Source organism: Festucalex cinctus, chromosome 1, assembly GCF_051991245.1.
Source record: "Festucalex cinctus isolate MCC-2025b chromosome 1, RoL_Fcin_1.0, whole genome shotgun sequence".
Taxonomy (NCBI): Eukaryota; Metazoa; Chordata; class Actinopteri; order Syngnathiformes; family Syngnathidae; genus Festucalex; species Festucalex cinctus.
Genome location: NC_135411.1, coordinates 38692207 through 38703665, shown reverse-complemented (window position 1 = coordinate 38703665; position 11459 = coordinate 38692207). Strand labels below are relative to the sequence as shown.

The window sequence follows — 11459 nt, the reverse complement described above, 5'->3', positions numbered from 1 at the left end:
ATTCCCACCTCTAATCCCCAGGATTAATCCTAATGAATTGGATTAAAACGCATTTCTGATTCATAATTGGGTAATTCAAACCAAATTTAATTTTCATGATTGCAATCCACATTTGGAAACCCAATACAGAATTAATGGAAAGAGATCATAATAAATAATAAACATTGAATATTTGTTTCCACCCAAAATTGTAACAAAAGCAAAACTTTGATTACATGTGTTTGTTAAATGATATTTCCCTGCCAGGGAACTCATCCAGCAGGTGACACAAAATATGCCTTTAGTTGGTTTCGATGTTCTTATGCAAATGTTGAGGCATTCCAAGCCCGGCTCACTTGCAGAGAGGAGGAAAGTTGCCCATCATATGCACCTTGCACGGGTGTGTGGTTATCATCCTCAAAATCCACAAAGGCAGGGGGCATGTATGCTTCTGATGTTTACTCCCTGAGAAAGTTGTGTATGCTTCGAGCTGCAAGTGTTATTGTTGTTACTTTTTCAGGTGCAAGAGCCATGGTGGTCAGGAAAACGCGTAGTCCGTTGGCCAAAATTCCAAACGCATTCTCCACTGTGCGCGTTGCCCTTGAGAGGTGATAATTGAAGATTCTTTGGTCATGGTCCAGGTTACGGAATGGGTAATCAAGTCTGTAAGAAGAGGAAGTGCATCATCGCCAATGAATGAATATGGAAGGATGGTGTCGGAATTTGGCAGTGACTGGATCTGGAATATTAAGTAGACCTCTATCCTGTTATGCTCTGGAGTTGGATGCCAGAAACCGCAGACACTTTTCACTCGAGTTTGTCCAAACTCCAAATGAAGGTATGCAAATATATTAAATACAAATGTGGTTTTATGGGATCCGGTGATGTCATCGCACGGAATGGCTGCTTAGACCAATAGCTCGCCAGAGAACTCCACTCAATCGACCTGTAAATGTGCAACATTGTTTTTTACTTTACAAAAATAAACGTGAGGTAAACAGGGAGAATATGGGGAAAAGCGATGGGGGGGGGGGGGGGGGGGGAAGAACAAATAAAAATAAAAAAAAGAACAACATAAGCTTTGAACGACAGCATCAAATGCACAAGTGTTCAGCACAAAGATTTTCAATTTACCAAGTTTAACAGGCTGTTGATGGTTTCCATTTTTTAGCCACGGCACCTCGACTTTTTTCCGTCCCACAGATGGATCAACATGCAGCCATTCAGGACACGGAGAGAGATAGGAAGTCAACTTCCTTTTTTTTGGGTGGAACCAATAAGCCTCTCCAGTTTTCCACTTCGTTGTCAAGACTTTTTGCAGCAGCATCACACTCCACACCAGGTTGAGCATCATTTTTAATTTTGTGTTCTTCAGTCTGAGTAGTAGTCAAGACATAGCCAGGTCGTATCATCAACACCATCAGCCTTTTCACTTTGTTTTGCGCAACAAATCCGCATGTTTCCCCTCAAAGAAAGAAAGGTGACGAGCAACAAAGCGGTCAACACGAATAGGCTTTCATGCTTAAAAAGTCAATTTTTGATGATTTTTGAACTCTGCTTCAACAGCAGCGGAATTTGCGGTGATGCTGGGGCTTCTGAAGAGAGGGACCATTCTTCCTGTCCCGAGTGGTAAGTAACTTCCAAGTCTTATTATGTGGGGAATGATCTCAGGGCGGAAGTGGATGTTATCTCTATCACCGTTAGCCTTGGCAAGTGACTTGCTCTCCTCACAGATTTCTGTTACCCACTGTTGGACGCTAGTCTGGATCTGCTGATTGGATACATCCACTGGTTCTTGTGCCTCAACCTCTTCATCTGGAATACTGACAATTTCTTCAGCAATTTTTTCTGATTCGCTAAGTGTCACAACAGTGAAGGTACGTAGAAGTTGTTTTGATTGCTCCAGACATTGTGACTTCAGAAGCTGTGCTAATGACCTCACAAAGAAATTTTTAACACGATATCTTTTACTTTTCAGGCAGTCCCACTGGCAGATCATCTTAATACAGTGTGCAACATCTACCCTGACAAAACATGGGGGTGTCATGTGCTGAGACGTTTGGATACCAAAGGCGCAGACACAAATAAGATTTTATCTATTCATTCACATCAAGAGGCACAGAAACTCAGAGACACTGTACACAGGAACAGGTAGACAATAACCCGACAAAGAACACACACTACTCAAACAGCTTATAGAGAGAATCTCTCAATCTCATCATAGAGCGTGGCAAGACATCGTATGACATGAAGTTCTCCTATTGGCTGTCGACCCATACATCACACAGTACCAAAGATTCCTGACACCACACACATCATTAAAGGATTAAGGAATGACATCACACAGCCTAAAACAAGTTGAAACTAGATAATGGTTATATCACGGTTACATCCGTACAAAACAGACACTTGACCTCACGGTCGCGAACCCAACTTAACAGGACATGAACTCAAACATCACTTCAGTTGAAACTTGATGATGGCCACATAAAACAAAAACATCTCATGAGACAAAACATCACCCCTTCATGACACACTCATGACTAGGGGTGTGACGATATCTCGATACGGCGATACATCGCGATATTTTGTCTCAAGGTTTGGTTATCGATATGCCTCCGCCAAGTATCGATATTTACCATTGGCCGTTGTAGAGGCTCCTCCATTGTTCATTGTTGAGCAATTACTTGGCAGTCCGTTAAGGGGCGCGCCTCACAAGAGTGGCGGTGAAATAGCGGAAGTCGCCAGGCAAAGAAGACAAACAATGGGAGAGAACATGGCAGAAGCATGTGAAAGACAGCTTTTAAAAGATGCACCGGCCACATTTAAAGCAAAAGTATGTATCCATTTCGGATTTTACAGCAACGCGGATGGAACCAAGCTGGACAAGAACTTCTCCATATGCAAGAGTTGTCTAACGAAAATAAGATACACAGGAAACGCGACCAACATGCACAGCCACTTGCAGCGACATCACCCGGAGCTTGTGGCAAACCAAAATGCCGTGCCTCCTTCTGACCAGCCCAGTGTGAGTTCTCTTTTCCAAGCCAAGCTGGAGGTGGGGTGGGCACGTTTTCCCTCTCTGCGCTGCTGCCCGGTGCCGGTTTTCCGGGGGTGGGCGGGGGGCCGGGTTCGCGGGGGGTTGGCGGTCGTCCGGGGGGGGGGGAGGTATGGGTGGGTGGGGGGTTGGGTGTTGGGGGTTGGGGTGTGTTCGGGGGGTTTGGGGGCCGGGGGTGGTGGGGCCTGGGTCGTGGCGGGTTTGGGTGGGGTGCGGGGGGGTCGTGGGGGGATGGGGGCTGGGGACCGGTGGGGCGCTGTGGGGGCCCGCTGGGCCTCCTTCTGCGGCCTTGGGCTCGGGGATGTGGGCCGGGGCTGGGGCGGGGGGTGTTCCGGGCCTCTGGGTCGGCTCGCCGACCGGTGTCCGCTCGGGTGGCTTGGGGGTGGCCTTGGTGCTGCCGCGGCCTGGGGATTTCGGGGGGGGGGGGGGGGGGGGCGGTGCTCGCTTTGCTGGACCGCGGTTGACGGCTTCTTTCTTTGGTGGTGGTCCTTATGCATGCCAGATCCGTCGCACCAGCATCTACTGAAACTCAACAGAAGTAGCCTCTCCCTCCCACAGCCCCTTGAATCAGTGGGTGCTGGGTCTGTGGATCTCACTTTGCTTTATCTATCCTTCCCTCCTTCCTCTCTTTAGTTTTTCCTCTGGTCACTTGAGATCTCAATTTATTGGAAGTTTGAGGTTTCTGGGGTTGGCATAAGACTCTGGTTTTGTAACCACGCAGGAGGGGTTTTGTTGGTGCTGGATTTCACTTTGATGGATTGGATGTACTGGCTTCTATGGATCTCACTCTGCCTTATCGATCCTTCCCTCCTTCCTCTCTTTAGTTTTTCCTCTGGTCTCTTGAGATCTCGCTAAATTTGCTGGAATTTAGAGGCTTCCGGGGTTGGCGTAAGACTTTGATTTTGTAATCATGGGGAAGGCAGGAAGTGTTTGGTCGGTGCTGGATTTCACTTTGATTTATCTTTCTTTTCTCCTTATTTTTTTCTGACCTTCTCTCTGGTCTCCTGACCATTTAAACTTCACGACTCTGACAAGATTCTGAAGTACCTGGTTAAGGTGAAGGGTAATGGGATATTTATAAGGCTTTAGGTGAATTAATGAGTATAAATTTATACGTATTTGCACGCACACGCACGCAAACGCACGCACACACACACACACACACACACACACACACACACAAAAAAAGAGCAATGATGATAAGAAGTTGAATCGGTAAAACTACCGAATGAACAATTCTGAGCTCTACGGAAAAAAAAAAAAAAAAAAAAAAAGCAATGATGATAAGACGTTGAATCGGTAAGACTACCGAATGAACAATTCTGAGCTCTACGAAAAAAAAATAAAAATAAAAGAGTGCCATTCATCAAGATCTCTCAAAGAGATATCAGTCAGTGGAGGAAAAAGATCTTCTGTACATATCATCATCCATTGACCCAAGGTTTAAATCCCTGCTCTTTTTGTCATCTGAAGAAGTGCAAGACACTTGTGCAAAACTACTATCAAAAGCTGTCGCACTGAAGGAGGATGCACAGGGCATTTGGGAGAAAGCACAGGAGGAGGAGGAACTGCCACACGCGAGTGAGGAAAAAGGAAGGTGGCTTTGCACGTTATGAACATTATGAAGTTTGTCTTGAGTTGCAGTATCATATCGCGAGCCTCGTATCATATCGTATTGTATCATGAGGTACCCAGAGGTTCCCACCCCTACTCATGACAGGGGGCAGGTTTGCATGTTCATCCCCAAGTAAGACTTTAAAACATTCATTGATGTAGCTTTTCAAATCCGGGTGAGGGCTAAAAGCTTTGACTAGAGCTCCAAGAATGGCCAGCGAAAAATCACTCACAGCTTCTTTTGGAATGGGTGCACCTGCACGAATCCATTCCTTCAGCCACTGCGTAATAGAACAAATATCATGCTTCTCTGACAGCATCTGCACCACTGGTATGCTAGAGCTGGCAGAAGCACATGCATCTGTGCCTTGTATGCAATGTAGACTAATGTAATTATGTATCGTAAATACTAATGTAATGGTTTGATCGCTTGTTGTACGGGTTGGGTTTTGTTTTATTTTGGTGAGTGTTGGTTGTCTGGTGTTCTTGTGTGTTTTTCCCCAGTCTCGTTGTGCTGTCCTCGCGGCACGTGACTATGTGCTGCTAGACAGCCAGCGAACTTAAAGAAAAACTCCACACGCAAGGCGTACGTTTCTTGCTTTATGAAGCTTTCTAGTAACTAAAACAGAAAAACACAGTATGTTACTGATTACATTGTAGACGCTATCATACAAGTAACAAGCTAACACTGCTAATACAGCCTGATACAATGAAGTTGCATACATTTGTATGTTCAAATTAAAATGCAACATAGCCTTTCTAACTCAAAATAACCTTATTAATACTTACAAAGACTAATGTCTTCCAAGGCTCAAGTGTTTGGAGCACATTAAACGTGTTTTATGACTTCTACACATCAAACTGAAAAGATTGCGTCCTCCAGAGAGTGGAATTACGTCAAAGCTGCCCTATTAGCGACAGATGCTCTTACAATACAAACAAATCAAAACGCTCCACCGAAGGAGGATGTCTCACTCTGACGAATATTCCACATCAGTTTTAGCACTTTACACTAGGAAATACACTGTAATAAAGTAACTTTTTTTTTTTTTTTAACAAATATGGACTTATTTATAAGTTTTAACATATAACACTTGTAAAATCTAAAAATGAAATAATGCCTTGCCTCTTCACCAGAAGACATGGCACTCGTTATCGTTAACCTGGTCCACCTGTGTGTGTCGCCCCTCCACGTTTGTGTGACTTAATTAGTGCCTTCTGCCTGCTGTGTCTCCCAGGTGTGTCCTGTTAGTGTCATTAGTGTTGGTATAAGGGAGTGGTGTTTGTGCCACACCGGGTGTGGGAGCATTGTTGTATACTGCGTCTTTGTCTTTGTCTTTGTCTTTGTCTTTGTCTTTGTCTTTGTCTTTGTCTTTGTCTTTGTCTTTGTCTTTGTCTTTGTCTTTGTCTTTCTGTTAGTCAGGTCATTCCATGTTTGGTCAAGTTCCAACCCATACAACAAGCAATCAAACCATTACATTCTTCTTCTTCTTCTTCTCTTCCCATATTTAAAAGAAAACTGAAACATAACTTATGAGATATGCATCTACCGGTAATGATTTTGTGGGCTAGTTTCTGTTTAGTTTCTCGTTTGAAATTCTCTTGTACATGGAACAGAGGTTACGGGGGTTATACATTTAACATGAATATAGTTTTTCATATCTGTCCATAGATTATTTTGGTATTATTCTTTTCTTGTAAATATGATGGGTATATCTTTTATTTACAAGTTGGAAATATGTGATATTAACCTATATGTGTTTGCAATGTAATTTGTGTGGTGGTGGGTTGTTGGACCCAAATGTAGAAGCTATGAGCTTCTGAGGGTGTCCATTTTCCACAATAAATAATTGTATCACTAGGTTCTTGACTGTATTCGAATGCATTGTGGAAATAAACAAACAAACAAACAAATAAGTTAAGTCTGGTTAAGCTTTCTCCACGTCTGTTCTAGTATTTCCAAGTTTTCACCATCTGTTCAGATTCTCCATACCAACTCAAGTGTCTGCACATCAATTCAAGTCTTCACGCTACACCAAATTTTGTCACCACGCCCAGTCATCACGCCATGCCTAGTCTTCACGCCATACCAAGTCATTCCACGTTCCTGCCAGTCAATAAAGTTATTGTCATTCCTGTCATTCCTCTTCCTGTCACGTTTCTCCGCCTTTGGGTTCCACCACATCCACATCGAAAACAAGAGCACTTATGCCCTTTCATAACAAAAATGTGGCCTGGTGACCCACTTGGTCTCACTAGTTTAACTACTGAGCCAGTTGCGTCAAAACATACTGTTGGTTTAGATTTTTTGGATAATACCTTGTACACGTGCATTTGTGTTTGACTAATGACAGAAAAACTTTTCCAGTCCAATGTCTTTAATGCTACGACTGTGAAGTGCACTGTACTTGAGCATCTGCAATGACAAAATGGGGTTTTTGTCACCTGCCATATTATTTTTCTCCTGTTTTGCCTTGCGCCGAGTGGCCAAATTTGGGAGATGGCTTGGCTCAGGGTCTCCGAAGTCCATCAGTTTCTCAGCCTGTGATGCCCGCCATATATGTGGTTCCATCCTGCCCTCAACGAGTTCTTGAGCTATCTGCGTACGCAAATGACCAGATATGAAGCGCTTTGAGCTGCCAGCGTGCAGGGAGTCATCACTGTTCTTCATGTAACAGTTGAGCATCATTGGACTATTTATATCAGGCTTTTTGTCACAATTAATTCTGAGAAGGCCATGACACTCCTTGCAGTGTCCTCTGATTTCAATATAATTATTTGTGACTAATGGAAAGACCTTGACTCTTTTAAAAACAAACGTGCAAAGAACTTTAACTGCTTTCCAGATTTGCTCATTTATGATGTGGGTCCAGGTGCCAGGCTTCAAAATTGTGTACAGTATTTTCTTTTTTGGGTTCGCCAGTACTTATCTTTGTATATAGCATTTTCTGGAATAAATTCTCTCCACTTGTCAAAAGGTACTTGAAGCTCAAAGGACTGTTCAGGTAAAAGGGAATCTGAATCTGAGTCTGAGCCTGTGTGATTGCTAGTTTCAGGATCAGTTTCAGCCTCAAAGCCCAAAGCTGACCAGACATTGTGTCTGTTTGTCTTAACAAAAGTGTATATAGCCTTTGCAGACATCTTTTTCCCCCCCAACTCCTCACTCAGATCCATCCACACAGTGTCTTTTGGAGTGGCTATGTTGCCATTTTGGAGTATGGCATCTTTTGATGAGCAGAGAACAGCAAAGATTAAGTCCTTGTATACTGCTGGTTGTTTGGGCATCTAGTTTATGGATAAATAATTAGAATTAGGATTCATGACTTGAATAACTTTGCCCTTGGCTAAAAAAAAAAAAATCTGATTACACTCTCAGTGCTCCAGACGAATCCTAAATGGTGGCATGCTGCCCCTAAAATTTGAGAAAGTACAACTAGATTATTTTTAATGATTATTTCAAATTCTTGAATATTTTTTTTTTGTTGCTGACAAACTCATGCTCCACACTTCCACTCAATATCATGTATGTATGTATGTATGCAAGTGGTACTATATACAATTGTACAACTACACAATTTTTTTTTTTGTGTGATAAATTGTGTAGCATTCCCCTGCATGCAAGGGGACGCAGCAGGATTTGCACCATATCTTTGTTTCTCTACGATAGCCCCTTCTTATGCAGACCCGACATTTTCTCGCCGGTCTTCTTTTTCGAGGGGTCGCAGGTATGTGCACGAGTGTGTGCTTGGCTATGTTGCCATCAAGTCTGCTTTCAGGGTCATGAAACGGTGACCTGGTATTGCGCCTGGCGTCCTCATGCCCTTCAGCTCCCATACCTGCAGCGACTTCCTCCTCCTCCTGTGTCACACACAACAGCCATCCTCTCACCGCCTGATAAAGTCCAAAAAGTGTTGGCACTTCCCAGGATTTTTTGTTTTATATAGTATGTATGCATTGAACATGCATATCTGGAACAAATATGCAACAAATTTTTTGTGCCATTTCAAAGTTTTTCGTGTGAATGGGTGGTACGAGATGTTTTGATCCATTTTGTCCACTCCGTTCATTGTGGCGTTGTAGTCCAGAACACACACCGGCTTCTGAAAAGGCACCCTTTTTTTCAGTGCCTTCCGCCACACATCCACTGTCTGCATTTCATCCTTGTGAAAAGTCGTCACCATCCTCAATAAGCGTTTGTCCCGCCATGCCACAACCATGACCTTTGTGTTGTGTCTCATCAGTGTCCCCCCACCCCAATGCCAGTGTTTGTTATACAGGTGATCTCGCTGGGTTCTCCCCTGTTCCACATACATTGATACGTGCTTCCAGGAGACGTTCACACAAGCCTATGGAGTTATAAAAATTATCCATAAAGAGTGTGTACCCTTTTCCTTGCAAACGATCTAGTAGGTTGAACACTGTGTCAGGCAGAGGACAACTGGTACCCACATAGGGTTGCATGTTGAAACAATATCCTTTTTGGGAGTCACACAGGATGTATGACTTGATGCCATATTTGATTGGTTTTTGGGGGTTGTACACTTTGAAGGAAAGGCGTCTCTGAAATTTCATCATACCTTTATCAATGCACACATTCCTCCCTGGTTGGAACAGTTCTTTGAATTTCTGCACAATTAGTTCAAAAACAGGACGTACTTTATATAGTTTGTCGTCTGGACTTTGTGACTCATTGTTGTTGAAGTGCAGAAAACTCCAGATAAGCTGGTATCTGTTCCGAGACATTACTTGACTGAAAAATGGTGTCGTTTCTATCACATCTTGAGTCCAAAACATTTCTATGTTGGGCTTGTTTATATACCCAGTCAAAAATTGAAGCCCAAATTTTTTTTTTAGTTCAGAGACTATGACTGGCTTCCAAGCCCGGGTCCTGCTGTGTGGCAGACTGGCGGCCTGCTTCTGCATATACTGGCTTGCGTAGAGGTTCGTGTGGTGGACGATGTGCTGGAGAAGTTCATCTGTGAGGAACAGCTCCAGGAAGTCAGCTGGCAGGATGGAAGTCAGTTCTGCTGCAGCACCCCTTGGTCCTGGTTCCGCTGTAAAGGGGAAGATGGTTGGCTGCCAGCCCGCTTCATGCCATGCAGAATCTTTGGGCTCTGCAAATATACATTTCAATATCATATATTATTTTAGAGCAGTGTGATGCAATGTGTGTGTGTTCATGTTTACCTTTTTTCTTGGAGGTACTGGTTGATGCACGTTCTGTAAATTATAGAAGACATTTATCAGCAAATATTTTATTAGTGCTGTGAAGATTTTGTATTTTTTTTTAACCTTGGTTCTGCTCACTGTTATAAGCTTCACTTTGAGCCCTTTTGAGTTGCAGCTGAAAGAAATACATACAAGTCAACACTACCGAAAGAATCTTTTCTTTTATTGTTGCGGTGTTTGAGAAGTTTTTTTTCTTTGTCTTGTTTTTTTTTTTTTTTTACCTTTGTTTGTCGTAGAAATAGCGGCGGGACGTTTCTGTGAGCACGATCCACAATCTATAAAATGTACATTCACGTTTGTATAGGCAATGGATGTTCTTGCGTATATCAGCACATTTACACACGTTGCTAGCAGATCGCCGAAAAGTTTGTAAAGTTAGCTTACTAGCAAGCTCTGAGCATGTTAGCGCTTACCTTCACATTCTCCCGAGGATGAAAGACTGTCCGAATCCGTATCATCGCCATGATCAGACTGTACCCACTCCTCCGATGAATATGTATCGGACTCAGGGTATTCTTCGTCGTCGGATGAAACATGGGCTGAAGTGCTTGGTTGTGCACCACGTTTTCTTGTGCCAGCAGCGCTAGCTGGTGAGGCTTTACCACGACGTGGTCGAAGCTGCTTCAACTTCGGCGTCCAGCTCGTCATCACTTTGCTCCGGAACGCTTGTCGATGCGTTTGTTCTTTAAACAAAACGATCAAGCGTGATCTGTTTGACACTCGTAGCCTTTTTTGCTTGCTTAACCATGTTAGCCATTCTCCTCCAACACTCCAGCTCCGACCCTCTTCTTCTACTGCTGACTCTCCTACCCGATCTCCCCTCAAATTGTGCAAAAGACTCATCACTGCCATCTAATGGCCAAAAACACTCATTATAGTAACCCGATCGGCTTGATACTTGGAGCACAGCTGCCCAAGGCTTTCCTCCACCCGTTTCCATAAAAAAACATAGTAGACGTCAATAGACGTCTATGGCGGCCTATCCTAGGATTATACTAAATATTTTTAAACGTTTTTGGCGGTCAAAGAGTTAATGAAGATGCATGGGCGCTGGTGACCCCCTGTTTTGGTGCACCGTTCTCGCTGGACGCACTAAGTGGGGAGTGAGGGGGTTTTGAGTATCCTGTGTGCGTGTCCGTGGTGGTGTGTGTACATACTACATAGTGGGGACCAAAATACGTCTTTATCCACAGAATTAGGACATTTTTGTGAAGTGAGGACATTTTGGCCGGTCCTCACTTTGCAAGACCTCTTTTTGAAGGTCAAGACTTGGTTTTAGAGTTTAGGTTTGAATTGGGTTATGGTTGGGTTTAGGGTAGGGGTGGGAACCTCCGAGTACCTCACGATACGATACGCGATACGAGGCTCACGATAACGATTATCTCGCGATATGATGCTGCGATTATCGATATATTGGTCAGGAAATAAGTCCGCGATAATCACGATAAATCTACTCAAGACCTAAACTGATGTTTTTTCAATGACAAAATAATTCATTTTCTTACCATCACTGAAAAAAAACATATTAAAACGTGTCTTCTTCAGAGTGAGTAATTTAGTGCATTTTTTAAACAAATAC

At 43.4% G+C, this 11459-nt stretch overlaps 2 protein-coding genes across 2 annotated transcripts; one reads left to right on the top strand and one right to left on the bottom strand.

Annotated features, from left to right (window-relative positions):
• Window positions 1–205: 205 nt before the first annotated feature.
• LOC144027256 (uncharacterized) lies at window positions 206–3017 on the top strand. The gene is made up of 5 exons (XM_077534650.1): window positions 206–817; window positions 1183–1321; window positions 1546–1608; window positions 1713–1856; window positions 1958–3017. The coding sequence occupies exons 1-4, from the start codon at window positions 749–751 to the stop codon at window positions 1829–1831; spliced, it is 390 nt and encodes a 129-aa protein (XP_077390776.1). The 5' UTR covers window positions 206–748; the 3' UTR covers window positions 1832–1856; window positions 1958–3017.
• A 1522-nt stretch (window positions 3018–4539) lies between these two features.
• On the bottom strand, window positions 4540–10658 carry LOC144024814 (uncharacterized). The gene is made up of 8 exons (XM_077531140.1): window positions 10294–10658; window positions 10102–10155; window positions 9944–9995; window positions 9839–9871; window positions 9308–9765; window positions 7101–7250; window positions 5971–6063; window positions 4540–4605 (listed from the first exon to the last, which is right to left on the bottom strand). The coding sequence occupies exons 1-8, from the start codon at window positions 10414–10416 to the stop codon at window positions 4540–4542; spliced, it is 1029 nt and encodes a 342-aa protein (XP_077387266.1). The 5' UTR covers window positions 10417–10658.
• Between the last annotated feature and the right edge of the window lie 801 nt (window positions 10659–11459).